General features: G+C 43.7%; 1 protein-coding gene across 5 annotated transcripts in view; it reads right to left on the bottom strand.

Annotated features, from left to right (window-relative positions):
* Positions 1–19,414, bottom strand: part of ARMC3 (armadillo repeat containing 3) — an 89,549-nt gene that overhangs the window by 53,871 nt on the left and 16,264 nt on the right. For all 5 annotated transcript variants that reach the window (XM_039525849.1, XM_039525850.1, XM_039525846.1 and 2 more), the window contains 2 exons: positions 10,331–10,448; positions 6,108–6,233 (listed from right to left, as the gene is read on the bottom strand). In XM_039525849.1, coding sequence (XP_039381783.1) covers positions 6,108–6,233; positions 10,331–10,448 — 244 coding nt within the window. The remainder of the gene's footprint in view (positions 1–6,107; positions 6,234–10,330; positions 10,449–19,414) is intronic.

The following is a 19,414-nucleotide window of genomic DNA, read 5'->3' on the forward strand; positions in this document are numbered from 1 at the left end:
ACCTGGTGTTTTGGGTCACAAAAACTCAAGTTTCCATGCGTCCCAGTAGTTGCAGACATGTCCTTCCTGGAACTTGCGGGCTGAGCTGCACTTTTGGAATAAGGTCCTTCAAAGCAAAGAACCTGTCAAGAGGGAGATAAGCTCTGCCTGTTACTGAATCTGGAAACATTCCAAAAACAATTGTTGTGTAGGGTGCCAATATTGATTTCTCAAGATTTATATGCAGACCTAGACTTTGGAATAGTGAAGTTGTTGTTTGAGCTGCTGACCAAACCTCCTGATATGATTGACCCTTGAGGAGCCAGTTGTCGAGGTAGGGAAAAACAGTTATTCCTAAACAACATGGTATGACTACCATGATTTTTAAGAAAGCTCCTGGGGCAGATGACAAGCCGAAGGGTAGGACATTGTACTGGTAATGACTGTGATTGAATGTGAAATGAAGAAATCTTTTGTGAGAGGAGTGAAACCCTATTTGAAAATAGGCATCTTTGAGATCAAGGATCGCAAACCAGTTCCCTAATTCCAGGGAGGGAATTATAGCTGTTAGGGACGCCATCCTGAATTTAAGATGTCAACATGCTTGTTCAATTGTCTGATATCTAATAACGGCCTCCAACCCCCATTATTCTTGGGTATCAGAAAATATCTTGAATAGAATCCTTTTCCTCTGTATTGAGGTGGGACTGGTTCTATGGCTCCTAGAAGCAATGAGATCTTCTGTCTCAGCAACTGATAGTGAGAGGGGTCCCTGAAGAGGGACGGGGGTTGGAAGGGCAGGATGGAGATAATTTGGATAGTATAAACCAAAGTAATGGCCTCCAATACCCATTTGTCTGACGTTATAGTCCCTCATGCTTCCTGAAAAAGACAGAGGAGGTGTCCGAATTGAGGAAGGGGGTTGTGTCATGCAGCTGAAAAAAACCTGGTCATTGGGTGGTTTGGACTCTCAGCCAAACCATCTAAACTGGTGTTTGGACAATGTTGAAGGTTGGCATGAAGCAATAAAGATAGTTCTAGGCTTTTTCTTTGAAAACCTCAACCTCTTACCAGTGATACTGGTGGCCTACAGAAGGCGAAAAATTGAGCAGGGCAAGATATTTGTGCTAACTGAGACCTGCTAAATGTCCTCTCATTTGCAAGCTGCTCTAGAATCCTTTAGGATATGAAGCGAGTCATTCGTGAAGTCCGCAAAAAGCTTGTGGCCATCGAAAGATAAATCTTCCATGGTCGATTGACCCTCCTGTGGAAACTCAGACAACTGAAGCCAGGAAGCTCACACCATTGCTATGGAGGTGGAAATAGACCTGGCTGCAGTATCCGCCACATTGAGTGAAGACTTCAGTGAAGTTTTTGCTAAGCTGACCCTCCGTTATTATGACTCTGAACTGTTCTTGATGTTCCTGTGGTAAATGGTCAATAGAAGCATTATCATAAGGGGTAGGTTTTTGGGTATGTTGCCTTCCCCTTTCATTGACTGGATTCATGACTAAATAATTTGGTGCTGGATAAGAAAATAAAAACTCAGAATCTTTGGCCGAGACTTTTTTTTTAATCAGCCCTCTTGCATAGGGAGGGAGGCATTGCTGTAATTTGCCAGATGAACCTGGCTGGCTCAAGGAGTGCTTCATTAATTGGCATACCACCCATGCTGAGATAGAGGTGTGTGATATGTTCAGAAGCTTGTGATGAGAATCCAGGACTTCTTCCAGGGGAATTTGCAGAGTGTCAGTAACCCACTTCATCAGGTCCTGGGATTGTTTCATCAGCTAATGATGGTGGTGGTGGCATTACTGCCACATTTGGTGATGATAGGGAGTAACCTCCTTGTCTGCCCTTGCCTCTTGCTCCTCAAAGGTATTCCCGGGCTCAGAGTGGGGAGGAGGGATAAAGGTAATAATTGGAGATATACCAATCTCCTAGAACTGGAAGGGACCTTGAAAGGTCATTGAGTCCAGCCCCCTGCCTTCACTAGCAGGACCAATTTTTGCCCCAGATCCCTAAGTGGCCCCCTCAAGGATTGAACTCACAACTCTGGGTTTAGCAGGCCAATGCTCAAACCACTGAGCTATCCCTCCCACCATCAGGGATGGATGGTACCAGGGAAAAAGTCTTCTGTGTTCCCTGTGAAACTGAGTTTAGGTCCCTCAAAATTGCAAGGGGATCCCAGTAAGGCAAATAAGGAAGACCATAAGGCATGGGGGGAGGTATCCAACACTGGTCATCTCAAATGTTGGAAGGCAGGGTCTGGTGTCCTGCCTTTGTTACATCTGTAACAGAGAATAACATCTCCCGGAATAAATCGGAGAGCCTTGAACAGAAAGTTCAGAATCTGAGCCAGAATGCTCCTCTATATATTGTATCTGTGGTGACATCCTCTCCTCATGGGTAGTGGAAGATGAAGAAGAGGTAGATCTCATGGAAACATGAGCAGGCCATGACCCAGTCAACCTTGCTACCAAGAGATGTCCAGAGGTTGCAAGGAGTGGAGATTTGAGTTCATTCAGTACCAAAAGGTTTTTCAGGTACTGGAATTCCTGCAGTACTGGCAGCACAACAGAACTCAATACCAACCCCAATGATGTTGCAGAAGCTGTTGTGCGAGGCACTGACATCTGTACCAAGGGGGTTGAGGATTCCATTGAAGCCAGTATCTTGGTAGTAACAATCTTCGGTACTGAGCCCTTTACTCCTGAGGAATGGAACTTAGTTGAATTCTTAGAATCCTTCATGGTACCTGAAGTACTCAGAGCCTCACTAGCACTCATCTGAGGTTTCCAGTGACCGGATCTTCTTTGATGGGGAACTCTGTTCTGCTCCTCTTCTCCCTTCCTTATACTTTGAGTTGGAAGCTCTCAGTGTCACAGTTATAGGCACCTCTCTCATAAAGAGTGTTGGAGACTGCAGGTTTGATGCCTTCTTACCCTTGGAAGCTCTTGGTGACCATGATCTTGATGACGGGAACTGACAGAAGTGGAGGATCCCTGTACTGGGGGGTTCTCTGCCCCTTGTTCAGCAGCTGGTCTCCAGGCTTGCTCCATCATTAACAGCCTATACTTTATTTCCCTGTTCTTCTGGGATCTTCCATTAAAAGAAGAGCAGATCTTACACTTGCTGGGAACGTGAGAGTCTTCCAAACAACGAATGCATTGGGAGTGCCTGTCACCAAAAGGAATTGCTTCTTGACAAGAAAGGCACCTTTCAAAAGTCTGGGGAGCCTGATATCCCTGAAAGGAGAAAATTTGTTCAAGCCTCTCCATAGGGGAAAAAGAAAAAAATAAATTTTTTGAAGAAAAGAACAAGGGAGATCAAATGTACCTACAACTGTAAGCTACTAAACTTGCTACTACAAGGACTAATTGTAGAAGCTAAAACACTAATACAGGATGGAAGAGTGCACAATAAATTGACACATGCTAGACTCTATCTCTGGCTGAAGGTAGTGGAGAAGAACTGAGGGCAGTTAATCCATGAATCCCTATACTACGCTCACACGCAGAATTCATGTCGCCTGCAGGCGTCCTTGCTTCCCTGCAAAAAATGACTTTCTGATGGGGAAGCAAAAGGAAGCCGCAACAGCGGTCACACACTCCTCCCCAGCAGTGTGGGCATGTCATTTTGGGCCCCCAGAGTAGCCAGTGGAGAGATAAATCACTGCAGAGGGTGAGAGGGGAGGGAAGTGGGCCTGGAGATGCTCCAGCCACTGGCTCCTACCCTGCGCCAGGCTCAGCTCCTCTTCCCCTACAAGAAATGTCCAGGACTAGGTCAGACCTACCTCCAGAAACCTCCTCCAGCTGCAGGAAGCTCTGCATACCCCCCTGCTTACTGCCCCCATCGCTCCTCAGCCACCACGGGCAGGGTAACTGTACGAGGAGCTGCTCTTCTGTCCACCCAACCCCCATGCACCCGGACCTGCCATACCTAAGCCCCAGTGCTGAGCCTCACCCCTCCACACCCCTAATCCCCACCCTGCCAAGCCCCACCCCCTTGCATCCAGCCCCCTCTGAGCCCCTCCCCCATTCAACAAGAACTGCCCCCCCACTGGCTGTCTGCACCCAAAGTGTCCCATACAGAATCCTCTCACCCCACACCTGGATCCCCCACACTAAGCCCCTCCACACTTGAATCCTGCTGAGCTGAGCCTGCTTGCCCCACACCTGGATCAGGGGCCAGAGCTGGGTGTGCATGCAAGATTCTGTCCCTCTCACTTGCTATCTTGGTGCACCTGGTGTGGAGGGGCAGGACACTGGGGTGTTTCTGGGGCAGGCCTGGCCCTTGCGCTGTGTCAGGATTGGGTGCAGCCTCACTGCCTATTCCATATTTTGAGGAGGGCTGCATTGTGATCTCCCACCTCCATGCAGCCAGTGGCCTGTGTTCCCCACTGCCATGCTGGAGCCTGCACATTTATTAGTGACAAATAAAATATGCAGAATTTTAAAATATGGTGTGCAGAATTTTTTTTTTGTGCAGAATTCCCTCAGGAGTACTATACAGCCTCAATACAGGGCAAGAGGATGTGTAGGATGCATGAGCGGGCCAATCAGGCACTGCTATCAAAAATCTCCAATCAAAGGTGCAGGGGTACATGCATACTTAATGTGGAGCATCCACAGGCACACTGATCAAAGAATACTTGCTTCTGACAAGTTATTCAACTTACTAGTTATTGCAAAGATTTAGGCAGCAGATGCCCAAACCTAACCTTTGGAATAAACAACAATTTGTTGTTTGGCAAGGATTAAGGATTTTTTTTATTGCCCTAAAATAATCTTTGAAGAATTTGTTTTTCAAAATAATCATTTTCTAATTTCCAGGTGACAGAGCACACAAAGCAAATTCCATATCTGATTCTCAAAAAATGTAATTTTTATGGGTTCTGTAAAAACTATGACAAAGACATTTTGAGAGAGACTTTTAAAAGACAATATTGTTGACCATTTGCTTAGCATAAACACAGCCAACAGGAGACACAGATTCAGGAGCTGACTTGAGACACTTACTCTTTGAGACAGTCGATACCATAATATTATGATGCTGTGTTGCAGCCTATCAGCATGTCACAGTGTTCATGTTTGTACTGGAGGAGAAACAGCTAGAGGTGAACCTCCATAAAGGGTAAAGGACCTAGATGTTTACAGGGGCAGATTCTTCAGACCCGGCCTTGAGGCAATTGTTGGTGCACCAGAAATGGGAATGTGTTCCAAAAATAAGGGGCAGTATGGAAGAAGGCACGATGCTGAAAAGGGGAAAAGCTTACAATGGGAGTCAGTGAGAAAGAAGCTTGCTACAGAGCAAAAGAGCCAAGAGGAAGAGTAGGAAGAAACCAGAGCAGAAATGTAAGCAGGTGGGGAGCTGTGCAGTGCCTTTAATGTCAGAACCAGAAGCTAAAACTTGGTATGGAAGGCAGAGGGCAGACAGTGAAAAGATTTAAATAGGGCATGACAGGAAACAAAGCTGGTCAGGTTACTTACAAATAGGGTGACCAGATGTCCCGATTTTATAGGGACAGTGCCCGATTGTGGGATCTTTTTTTTTTAAACAGGCTCCTATTACCCCCCACCCCCATCCCGATTTTTCACATTTGCTGTCTGGTCACCCTACTTACAAAAAAGTGACATCGTCTGTGATACTAGCAGGGTGGAAACTTATAAGGGACTGTAAAAATACTATTTACTTATATCTTCTTCATTTTCTTAGATAACTTATTTAACCATAGCTTTTGCTGGGGATGGTAAACAGTAGCTAATTCTTTTTCCTCTACTTTCTATAAAAGGGACGTTATCAAGCCTTTCTAGACATGCTAGAATTCCAGTAGCTAGCCATTGGAATTTAGACCTAATTATCACATCAATATTAAGTTATTTGGGGTGAAATGCATTTCTGGTCTAACTATATCACAGACAATTGAGTTACACCAGAGATAAATTTGGTCCTTTGTGGCTTTTTTTTTTTTTAGTGTAGGTATTTTTCATATTAGCAAAGAAACAAATGTTAGTAGGATGTTTTAATTTGTATCCCAGTTTCCTTTCACGCCACCTATATCTGCATCAACTGTATTTCTACAAAATGCAATTTAATGACAAAAATTAAAAACTGAAGACACTTACTATTAGAAGCCATGATCCCAAATACCATGATGGCATTTCTGCGCACAAGTGGGTCTTCATGTGAGACTAGTTTAAATAAAGGCTCCACAGCTCCAAGACTAAGGAGTGTCACTTTGTTTTCATCACCTAAACAGTAATTAGGTTTAAATTCCTATATGAATTATTGAAAATACCTTAGACCAGAATGCAACAAAAAGCAATTAATACTAATGCAATATACATACATATAAATATAAGGTATTATTGATATCAATCTCTTTATCGGATTACAGAATATATTTCAAATAGTACCAAAATGATCTAAAATAAAGCAATCTAACATAACACTGTCATTAAAATTCTTTGATGGAATTATAGCCCTAAACACTGCAGTATTAAACATAATACACCACATGTAAATAAAAAAATGTGTGGTTCACATAGATGTGATGTCACATCCAGGTCTGGATTAAAGGATAGGCACTAAAGGCCCAGGTCTAAGACCTCAGCTCTTGGAGTCATATGATCACCCCAGACTCCTCATGAAAATATAAAGTAAGTTTCTAGCCCATATGATTGTGAAGAAAAGTTTGAAAACATGAACCAAGTGTAACTGCTTGTCTTCAGAGAGCCTGAAACAACAGCTCTAAAAGTTGTGCATTGCCCTATGCATCTCAATGGGGTGTCGATCCAAGGCGCACTAGGCTGGAGGGATACCACCAACACCAACCTAACAAAAGAGCAAGGAACAAGCAAGATCCATGTCACTAACCCAGGGGCTCCCAAAGTTTTGCTGGCATGACCCCATTTTAATGAAGTTTTTCCTGCTGGAACCCCAGACAGAATGGAGGACACCATTTTGAAGAGCAAACTGACGTTCTCTGCACAGTATGACCACACACACTCCATACATACGAACTCACACTGTGCAGAGGACAACATTTTGTAGAGCAAAATGGTGTCCTCCATGCATCATGACCTTGCACGCACCGTACGTGCAAGGTCATACTATGTGGAGCAAAATGACGTCCTCTGCACAGCAGTGATTGCCGTGACCCCATCTGCTGATAGCAATTTGTATGGAGAGTACTGTTCAGTCCCTGCAGCCTCCAGAGGCAATATACTCAGTCACTCTGGGGGGATGGAACATGCACAGTCCAATCACACAGAAGAGCCATGCACGGATGGGCTTGCTCAATACAAAGAATCATTTTACAATTCAGCAGACAAGTTGTATAATATCTCAACTGAGCATGTGCAAACTGAGGTTTTTCAAAGCTCATTCATATCTTGTCCAATTTGGGTGATTTTTCACAGAAATAGCAAAGTCACATTCCTGACATTAGGGCAACCTCACTTCCCTCAATCAAATTTCAAGTCCTTGTTCCAAAGCAGGGAGGTGCTACAACTTCGCCAAAAAACTGTACAACCAGTTTGTTAATTAGTCAAAACAATATATTTTCTCTTAATATAGCTCTTGGAAATGCCTTTTGGAAAGTTCCAGCAAAAATAAGATTCAGCATGAGACAGACATCTAGCATGGAAAATTTCAGCCCAAGTGGTTAAAGTCTGGCAAAGTTATAAAAACTGAAAACCAAGTCTTATAATGGGAAGCGTTGGGCAAGCTTAACAAATCCATTTCTGGAAAAGCCACAAACGGAATGAGCCATTGGGTAGTTTTGCATGGCAGAATAAAAGTATCAAAGCGTCTGAGATGGGAGTGGGCACCATCAGGGAACATGGCCCTGGGAATGTTAGCTGCAGAGAAGGCAAAAGTAACCTGGGGAGTCAAATTCTTGTACAATATGCAGGCCCCTGGTATAATACAAATAAATAACCACATTAATTGCTTCATAATTGAAACTGAGAATTCAAACCTTCATTTAAAAATGGTTGTCAAATGTGAATCAAATGGAAACAGATGTATTGGCATTTGCCTGTGTCTGCAGACAGACTAAAACAATAGCTCTGAGGTAGACTGTCACAGCCCTTAGTTGGCTGCACAGAAGAGGAGGGGAGTAAAGCCCGCCCTTTCTCCTCTCCGTAGCCTTGCTTATATTATGCCTCTGGCCACAGGGGACAGTGTAGGGACTGCTTATCTAACCATCCCCACTTAGAGGAGATGGGCAGGGAGGGAGGGGAGAGTGCTCTGTCCCTACTATGTGCTGGCCAGAGTAGCTGACCAGGCACACAAGGAGGAGACAGCTGCTCCATTGAAAGGCATGAAATAACTTACTCTACTGCAAGCAAGTGGGAGCAGAGAAGGAATTGTTCTTGGGGCAGCCCCACTACACACCAGGGGTATGTCTTCACTCAAGGAGTAACTCCTGTTATCAGCACTCAAGTTACTCATCTCAAGTTAGCCTAGTTCAAGTGAGAACAGCCACACTGTGAAGTAACACTCAAGCTGCTGTGTCTGCACTGCTGCTGTACTCACTCATGTGTGGTGCTAAGACTACTGGGAGCACAGCCTGTGGTTCTGAGCACTGCAGTAAGCTGAGTTGCTCCATCAATTATTTCCCAGTGAATTGTGGAAGAACCTGTCTGTCCCTTCAGGGCACATGGGCCAGGGGGACAGGACTATGGGATGGCACTGGAGGACTAGCAGCACTTGTGGAGCTAGCCTGTGTCTACACTGCAGAGTTGTCATGTTAGCAGCTGATGAACTGCGCTTACTCAGGTTTTAGCCTATACTCCCTCTAGCCAACTCAAATTAACGGCACCAGAGAACCATTTTTTGTGCGTGGATTGGACTGAAGTTATTACCTGAGTTAACTTTGCAGTGAAGACAAGTCCCACTACCTAGAATATGTCTCCACTGCAATCGGGGGTCTGACTGCAGCTCCGGTAAGCATACGTGCACTAGCTTTAATCTAGCTAGTGCGGCTAAAAACAGTGCACATGCAATGGCATGGACCATGATGTGGGCTAGAAAAGTGAGCATGTACCTAGGTTTCTAGGTGGGCTTGTACAGCCTATGCTGCATCTTCACTGCTATTTTTAGCTGTGCTGGCTAGATTAAAGCTCACACAAATATGCCTACCTGAACCGTAATGACATCTCCAACTGCAATGTAGACACACCCCTATTCAGGGCTGACTGCAAAAGTACACTCTAATCTGCTGTGGCATCAGCAGAATATTCACATTATCTATTTAATGGGTTATTAATTTAGCAGAAACAACAAACTAATATGTTTGTCATTTTTGGACATGATGGCAGATACAGTATTGTTGCGGTGAGCAAAGGGATAGCTGTCAAGGGCTGTTGAGGTGGGAAACAAGGAATTCAACCCTCTCTCCTCAAATTTACAGTAATCTCTACCCTGCCCAAAATATTGCTGCATCTCCTCCTCAGAACCTAAAGCCTCAACTGCATATTGTTTACCAAGCCCAGACCGTATACCTTCCAGGATTCCAGAAACCCCAAATGCTCCCTAGCCAGCAGTCAAAAGCTTCAGGTTTTCTCTACCAACTTTAACAATGTCATCAATTTCTGTCAATACAAAAATCTGCAGCACACAGAAACCTTACAATTTAGGGCAATATAAAATAGATGGAATATCATATAAAAATAAATTAAGCCAAAGATGCCACTACAGTACACTAATTAGACTAGACTGGGTGGAGTGGAGGGAGTGGGAGAGAATTTGGGAAAGGCAGGGCCACATAACTGTGGGTTCCTTTATTAATTATTATTATTATTGTTAACATAAGACCTAGGAGCCTCAGTCAAAAACCAGGACCTCATTTTGTTAGGCCATTTTTAGGTTCTGTAAAAACCCAGAACAAAAACATGGCTTCTACTATGGAAGTACTGTTCTTGAAAAAGAAAAGAAAAGAAAAGAAAAGAAGGATTAAATGCAAAATACAAAAAGAAGGAAACAAACAAATCCCCAGAGATGCAAAAAGCTTAAAATAACTATTTCTCCAATTTAAATTATGTACCGCATAGCAAATTGTAATATGCAACATGCCACAATCTCATTCTCAAGATAAAACAGATTTAGACTATCCTACATTCAAGGTAAGTTTTATTATTAAAAGATGCAAAAAATTAGCTTCATGCAGAACACAGGACTTCCTTATAACTGTAAATAATACATGATAAATATTTTACAAAATTCCAAGAGGAACATTTACTGTCAAGCAGGATAGTTAGAGTATGGAAACTATAAAAATGCCAGACAACTAGTCTAGGAAACTTAGGAAATGTGGAGAGAGACTGATTACGAAAAGACAAACCTTTTGATGCAAATTTATATATAGCATCACATGCTTTAGCCAAAACTTCCTCTTCTGGAGAATTAAGCATTAGCACTACTGTTGCTGCTTTTTTGCTTTCAATCGATAAAGGATCAAACTACAAACACAAAAGAGAAGAGAATTTTCTGAATTGTACTAAGCCTTATTGTTCAATGCAGCAGCCCACTATATATATATATATAATTTTAAAATCAGACTTAATTCAATCTGAGATTTATAGGCCAGTTAGATATGTTAAAATGGGTTTTCAATAGGGATTCAAGGACATTATTTTTTCATCTTTCCTAATAACAGCTTGAGTTTCTGCTGAAAGATAAGAGGGCAAAACTCACCTTTAAAATTGCTGACTTAACACAAAATTATAAATTCGGTGAAACTTATACAGATGACACATGCAAAGTTTTATTAAAGTACTTACCAGCAATAGTTTCAAAAGCAGAGATCCTAGATTATTGTCAAATCAAAAACCACTAACCTCCTTCAGAGCTGAGCAGAATGAGTGAGTATCACAGTTTCAGTGTAGCTGCACCTATATCCCCACACCTCCTGCACCTATATCCTACCCAGCCAGGTCTCAGAGAACGGGGGGGCCCCAGGGGGGGGGCCCCCCTCAGGGGGGCGGGCCTGCTCAGCGCCAAGCAGGCGCCCTGAGAGCGGCGGGGGGGGCAGGGTTGCGGCGGCATCCAGCTGGCTGCAGCCTGCGGCAGGTCAGCGCAGTGACGGCGGCGTGTGCCGTGCGTGCGCGCGGGTGGGCGACCTGGCGGGTCCTGCCCGCCTGCGGTGCTGCCCCCGCGGAGGTCGGGGCCAGCGCCCCGCCCCCCGCCTCCGCATGCCTGCTGCGGCTGGGCAGGTTCACAGCCCCACCTGCCGTGACCTCGCCGCACTTGCGCTCGCAGCGGAGCAGAGCCGGCGAGGAAGACGGGAAACCAGGGGGGGAAAAACGTGGGGGGGGGCTCCCTGCTGACGGGGGGCCTGGGGCCCCCCCTCTTGCCCCCTCTGAGCAGCAAGCCAGGTCTCAGATCTCTGAGCAGCAAGCCATTCTGCCTAAAGGCCAGCAGCGCCTGTGCTTTGCTTTCTCTCCAAGGACTATGAACAGCATATCGCCAGCAGTTACAAGTTTCCACAAAGCTCTTTCTAAGCAAGCACACTTATTCTTAACGTAAAAGGATTACATCGAAAACATAATAAAAACAATAATCAGATTTAAACCCACTAAACATACTAGGAGTCACCCATCAGATTTATTGGGCTCTACTAGGCCACAGTCTTTCCAACCCTCCCCTAAGGACTGGGGCCCCCATTGGACAAAGGGTTCTATCCATTTGCTGGATAAGAAAGAAGGTCCTGAGTAAGTTCAAACCCAGCCTTTTTATATCAAAAGCCCTTTTTCTGTTGGTCTCTGAAAAGCCATGTTTGAACTAGACCATGCAAGCCTCTTTGGGGGGGGAGGGGTACCTCCCTGGAGATGTTTACAACCTGAGTGATTCACCTTAATCACTCCCCACTGTTTTTGACTCCTACAAGAGCTGTGATAACTCTCCCCTCTGGAATTGTATACAATCCCTGGCCCACAATGATACATAACCTTAGTACAATGTGATCCCCAAAGATATTACATGCGGTTGCAATAACAGTCAGTGTGTTTTGCAAATACCCATCTGATAAAATGGGTGAAATCCTGGCTCTACTGAAGTCAACTGACACGCCACTGAAGTCATTGACTTAAATGAGACCAGGACTACATCATATGTGATAACTCTGGGAAAATCTTCACACTTCCTTGTATATCCAGAAAGTCCTGAAGTCATGCAGAAGAGGTGAAAATTTTCTGAGAGGTTTCTGTAACTCTGATGCTGCAATAGCAGCCACTGAGCAGCATGCGGGGAGAATTCTCTGAAGAGCACACCCTTGTAAGGAGCCCATGTACTCACATGGTGCATGGGGAATAGGATTTTGCCCTGGTGCACATTCTGCTACACTGCTACATTGCGGTAGTTTTTTAAAAATAGCACAGAAAGGATCATTCTATCTTCTCCCCAGATCCCTTGTTAAACACCTGCTCTCCATGATCTTATGCTAGTTGGAGCATTACCCTGACACGATCTCTATTCAGACAGCTGGAAGTGGTACAAGTGTTCATTTCCATTTCTGACCTCTCTCATACAGAAAGAAACCTTCCATCAAATCCAGCTGCTCTGACCCTCTTAATAGACTCTTTGAAACTGACATAGCTTGAGAAAGGGCAATTTCTTAAAAGGCCTTTTGTTCTGTATTTAGACTGAAGCATTTCTGAAGACTTTAAAATTCAACCACGAACAAAAAATAAGCTTTTTTTGGCTTTAAAATACAATTTTTGTGACTTTGGGAAAACAGTCTTCTGTCCCAGTCATATCACATTCAATGACTGTGCCAGAGCATCTGTGTTAAAGGGATTAATATATGGCAGACTGCTAAAGTCAGGAAGATTTTCTAATCCTCAAATGTATTTTTATTTAAAATTTAGTAAATGAAAGCATTTAAAACACAAATAATTGCATATCTAATATACATGTTATATACTGTGTTAGTATTAGTCTACTATAAAATATATTTGTGACGTTGTGTGTGACGTTGCACACCATAAGGCTTCACGGAAATATGCTTATGAATGTATATATGATATAACTGGAATATGTTTTATGCTACATATGCCATGTAACATATCTATATAAAGGTTATGATCTACTGAATATATTCATCCTATTTGTATGCATGTGTCATTGTTGTATTTGAAGTTATGAATATTGGCTGTGTACTTACTTGATTTCTAAGTAGCCTTAGTAAAGCATTTGGTCAGCTTCTTGAGAAAGGAATGTGCAAATTAAGTGCCCAATCAAGAAACACTTAAAGGACAATGAATCTTGGAAGGCTCCAATCCACATAAGAAGTCTACCTGACGTTCAAGGTAGCATGTAAACAATGGCTGCCGCCTGTAAAAACTGAGTCATGCATGGACATGTGACTTGCCCATGTGACTCCAAAACTCCATCTTTGAGCTGGACTTTGCATAGGAGAGAGGAGGGGGTCTCCTCCCACAAGAGAAAGTCCATTTAAACCCCTGGAAGACCCCTCCATTTTGTCTTCAGCTAGCTCCATCCCCCAGGATACCTCAGAGAAACTGGAACAAAGGACAGTAACTACCAGGGGTGTGAGTGATTGCTGGACCCAGACTAGAAGGAGGCTAGTCTGTAAAAGGACGCCTACTGGAACATCTCTGAGGGTGAGGTTTTATCTATATTCAGTTTGCTTACTGAATTAAACATAGAGTTGTGTGTTCTATTTTATTTTGCTTGGTAATTCACTTTATTCTGTCTGTTACTACTTGAAACCACTTAAATCCTACTTTCTGTATTTAATAAAATCACTTTTTACTTATTAATTAACACAGAGTATGTATTAATACCTGGGGGGGGGCAAACAGCTGTGCATCTCTCTCTATTAGTGTTGTTAGAGGGTGAACAGTTTATGATTTTACCCTGTATAAGCTTTATACAGGGTAAAAATGGATTTATTTGGGGTTTGGACCCCATTGGGAGTTGGGTATCTGAGTGTTAAAGACAGGAACACTTCTTAAGTTGCTTTCAATTAAGTCTGGAGCTTTGGGGCACGTGGTTCAGACCCTGGGTTTGTGTTGGAGCAGTCTGGCATGTCTGTCTCAACAAGACAGGGTGCTGGAGTCCCAAGCTAGCAGGGAAAGCAGGTGCAGAAGTAGTCTTGGCACATCAGTTGGCAGCCCCAAGGGGGTTTCTGTGATCCATTCCGTCATAATATTTATACCATATAATTACGCACCTTAAACCATTTACTATTTGTGTTGCTATACTAGTCTTTCATGTCTTTTTATACTACTAATACATCAAAGGTCCATGTTGCTAAATAATCCTGAATACTGAGGTCACTGAAATGTATATACATAGCTCATCAGCCAAGGATATCACTTAGGACCAGGTAGATCACTCAGATCTTGCCCTGAACTGCAGGATGTGCTAAAAGAGGGCAGATGAGGGCACAGGAAGCTTTTTGTCCCCTCTCCTCAGTGTACATGTGCAGAAGTAAGGCAAAATATGCTCCTAGGACCCAATCCTGCAAACTCCTCCTCAAAGAACTAGTCCTTACCATGTCATTAATTCCATTGGCTTCAATGGGGCAACTCACATGAGTAAGAGTTTGCAGGACTGGCTCCCTAGAACTCCTTTGAATGCTATGAGGGGATTGCTTGGCAAAGGCACCTATCTGTGCTCATGACCATCAAGCAGTGTGGTCAGCTGGCTTGACAAAATGGCCCAGCAACCCCCATATAGTTCATGCTGTGATCAACAGCAGGCATGGGAAGTAGTGCAATTAATTAATCTTCACAACAGCTCTAGGAGGTATGAGCATAGTGAGCCAAATTCTGACCCCAGTGTGCAGCCCAAATGGCAGGTCAGTGTGCTGGGGATCTATATAGGAATCTTTTCCCTAGGCTGTGGAGCAGCAATACAGCCACTCCATGGCCTCTACCACAGCCTCACAGCTGCAACAGCCCATGCAGTTGGTTCACCCTACCTGCCTGACAAATGGCCACTGGACAGTTGAGGATCTCTTGCCACACCTTCACTCTTCCCCGTCCCAGCCAAAAAAATCTCTGTGTGCTGGGACATAGGAAACCCCTATAGAGAAGAGCTATATGGTAAACACAGGATATAACCATTCTGAGAGTCAGACAATCCTGTCCCACCCCACCCCTTTCCAACCGCTGGATCAGGTCCCTTTGATGCAGTGGAGATTTAACAGATTAATGTCATATCACTCATTTCTACTGCTACTAAGGTGACTAGATACCACGTGAAAAATCGGGGCAGGGAGTGGGGGGGAAGGTTGTAATAGGAGCCTATATAAGAAAAAGACCTAAATATTGGGACTGTCCCTATAAAATCAGGACATCTGGTCACCCTAACATCTACATTTATATTTCAGCTTGTAAAGGTTTGGGACCCTTTAGGGTGAAGGGTTCTATATACTGTAAATGTAAACTACTGATCGAGTCTAAGACCAAAAGGGACCATTGTGATTATCTAGTCTGATCTCCTGTATAACACAGGCCATAGAACTACCTCAAACTAATTCCTACAGCATATCTTTTAGGAAAACATCCAATCTTGACTTTTCTTGAATTTTGGTTTTGTAATTTTAAATAATTGGGCAGGTGCTAAAAGTTTGTCTGAGCACTTTTTATTTTAACTTGAAAGGAAATTAACAAAAACCTAAAACAATACTCTTTGTCCCTTTCTACCCAGATGTGCCTGGAGGATGCATCTGTGCCACAGCCTCTGCACTCCCTCAGGAGCTGTGGCTGTGATTTGGGCTTCCCTGATGCAGGCTACATAAGGGGGGAATTCTTACTCCCTTCCCACACCCCTGTACAGCTGCATTAGACATAGCCTTGAGTGATTTCTCTATAGCTTTAGGTTGTGTGTGTCTATAAACATTTGGTTAGGCTAGAAGGTAAAGATATAAACAATACTGGAATAAACCATAACCTCACTTTTTCCTGAAACTTCAGAATGGCTTCTTGAAATTGTCATAGGCAGTTGCAGACCCTGCAATGGCATTAGGCTTTGAATGGAAGGGTGGTTTATAGTTAACATTCTAATGAGCCACCTAGTGAAGAGGGAGGGCCACTTTCAGCCCTGGTGAAAGCTGGAGAAACTCCACTGACTTCCAGAGTTGTGCCTGCCTATAAAAGGGATGAATTTGGCCCAAATATTTAGCTATAGTGATGAAGTGGTAGATATAGAATTCTAGATTCTGAGGCCAGAAGGGAGAATTGTGCTCATCGAGTCTGACCCATAAATAAATATTTATTTCAAAAAATTCAGTCCTGATTTAAAAATGGCTAGTGATGGAGAATCTACCACAACCCTTGGTAAATTGTTCCAATGGTTAATTACTCTCACTATTTCAAAAATGTACACTTTATTTCCAGTCTGAATTTATCTAGCTTGAACTTCCAGCCATGGATCATGTTATACCTTTGTCTGCTAGCCTGAAAAAACCATTATTAAATATTTGTTTCCCATTTAGGTTCTTACAATCTGTAATCAAGTCACCCCATAACCTTCTCTTTGTTATGCTAAATAAACTCAGCTCCTTGAATCTATCACTATGTTTTCTAATCCTTTAACCATTCTCATGGTTCTTCTTGAAACCCTCTCCAACTTATCAATATTTTTCTTGAATTTTGGATGAATCTTGAATGAAAGAGACTGAACTGTTTTGCATGGGGGGAATTGGTCTGGGCATAGGACCTGACGTAGGTTTCAACCAAAGCGCATAGGGCCAGCCACCAGAAACTTCTTGACACCAGGGCCTGGGTCTTGAATAGCCTGAAGTGACCTGCCAGACAAGCATCATGTCAGATTCATCGGACTTGCAGTCTTGGTCACCTGTCAGGTACATAGATGCAGAATACAGAATTCCATCACGGAGAGTGAATGTCAAGGCAGTCTGGGCATTGGCACTGTCTAGGGCTTAGTAGAACTGAACTGCAAGGGGACTGTTGTGCACCAGGGAATGTACAGAGAAGAGCAGGTCATGGTACCTGAGATGAAATTTGACAGTTTGAGAATTGTGGATAGAGTCTCTGGGTCTGGTTCACAACACTCCCCCTTTTCAGGATAATGCATTTGCCTTCCCATTCCTGGTCCCGGGTTGGTAGGTCACCACAAAGTCGAATCATGTGAAGACGAGGCTCCAGTGGGCCTGTTGTTTTAGGTGCTGAGCCATCTTCAGGAATTCCAGATTTTTGTGCTTGGTGAGGACTTAGATTGGGAACCTGGTACCCTCCATAAGATGCCACCATTCCTCAAAGGCTATTTTGATGCCCAATAGCTCTTTATCGAGGATGTCATCATTTTTTCTCTGCTGGGATGGGCTTGTATGAGTAAAAAGCACAAGAGTGAAGCTGACTATTTGAGGCCGACATTTGGGAGAGGTCTGCTCCCAGCCCAAAGTTCAAGGCACCCGTTTCTATTGGAAATGGCCAGCCCAGTTTGGGGTGAACCAAAATGGGGGCAGTGATGAATTTCTGCTTACACCTATGGGTGCAAGAAAAACACACTCCCTTATAAAGGGGGCTGTGATTGGGACCACCATCCCTGAGAAACCCTTGATGAACCACATATAGAAACTGGTGAAACACAAAATGATTGCAGTTCCTGGGTAACATCCAGTTGATGGTGACTGTCACTTTGTGTGGGTCCCTGGCCAACCCTTCAGGGGAGATGATGTAGCTGAGAAACTCTACTGTTGACCAGAGTCTCCCGATAGACCACGGGGCTCATTGGGAGTAGCAGCTATAATGGCAGTCAGAGATACATCAAGGGTGGATTCGAGACTGCTGCCAATCCAACAGGGGCACGAGGAAGCGATTGGCCCAGCCCAGACCCCCTTATCGGGGTTGGTGTTTCCTGACCTTGAAGCTGGTCTGACCTTAGCAGGGCATCTCAGGGCAAAGTGTCTGCTGCACCCATGTGACCCTAAGAGCATCCCAATATCAGAGGGCAAGGGGTTCACTGGTATCAGGTAATGAGTTTCATCTGGACTGACTGGTTCAGTGTATCCCAATTCACATATGTCACAATCTGCATCTAATCGCGGTCATGTAATATGTCATTGGAAAACTAACTCATTGATCATTAATATTCTTGTGTGATGTATGTACATAGTATAGATTTAAAATTATGGATATATGCTGGAATGGTGATTAAAATGTACTTAAACCAGGCATGTCGGGGGAGTTGGTAAACAGGTCCGCTCTAGACAAAGGAAGGTGTATTTGCTTCTCTGACCAGGCCAGTCGTCATGCAGAGACAATAAAGGTCCATTCACATATTAGGTAAAACAAAGCTATCAAGAGGGGAAGGAGACAGCTTCCAGTAGGCAAGAGAAATTTTATTTGGGCTATAAAAACAGGGCGTCTGAACCTCAAGTGATAAGCAATTGAATCAACTGATTGCATACAATATTACTGCATTACAAATGTTTATTGAGAGAAGTGTTTTGTGAAAGCCTATGACAAATTGGTGATTAATATCATTGTAAAATATACGTATTAACACTATATACGAAATTATGGATACTCTTTGACATCAGGCTTTACAAACACAGGGAAAAACAGGTCTCTTCCAGAGAAAAGGGAATGTCACATCTATACTAAGCAGGACATCATCCTGCCTCTTGAAACATGGTCATTGAACTTTGGAAGATACAAGCAAAGCCAAAAGCCATCTTTAGCATCCATGACTAGACAGACATAAGGGAACAGAATTCTTGCAAACTGAGAAAGATGGATTCTTCAATCATGGGAGGTTGAAGTCTCTGGAAATGATATATAAGTAAGAAACCTGTTTAGGCAAAGGATTTTCATCTAGAAAGACAAGGCAAAACATGACACCCCACAATATAGACAGAGGCCCAAAGATCGGTGTTGATTCAATTCTCAGCCTCAGAGTGGTGCGGCCAAGTCTGGTCTATCTGCAGGGGTTCCAGTTCCCAGCGTAGGGTAGGTGGCTGAGAAGTGGACGGCTGGAACATTGTCAGGGCTCGAGAGGCAGGGCTATGTTCATGACACTGGTCAGTAACGCGGATGTCAATTCTGATACATAGGTTGATCAGATCATCAAGACGGGACGGCGGCTCGACCTGCACCAGTTCGTTGTTTATATCATTGTTCAAGCTAATATGAAACTGATGACGCTGTGCAGCCTAATTCCATTCAAGTATCAGAGGGATAGCTGTGTTAGTCTGGATCTGTAAAAGCAACAAAGAATCCTGTGGCACCTAACAGATGTATTGGAGAATGAGGTTTTGTGGGTGAATACCCACTTCGTCGGATGCATGCATCCATTCAGCATCTGCAGAGAGGCAACAGAATTCAGTAGTGTATTGGGGAGCTCACTGATACCCCTTGCTGATGCATATGAAGCGCTGCTTCAGCAGTTTGGGTGCAGGGAGAGGGGGGGGTCACCAAAGATAAGTGACATA

This window comes from Mauremys reevesii, linkage group 2 (genome assembly GCF_016161935.1).
Source record: "Mauremys reevesii isolate NIE-2019 linkage group 2, ASM1616193v1, whole genome shotgun sequence".
Lineage (NCBI taxonomy): Eukaryota > Metazoa > Chordata > Testudines > Geoemydidae > Mauremys > Mauremys reevesii.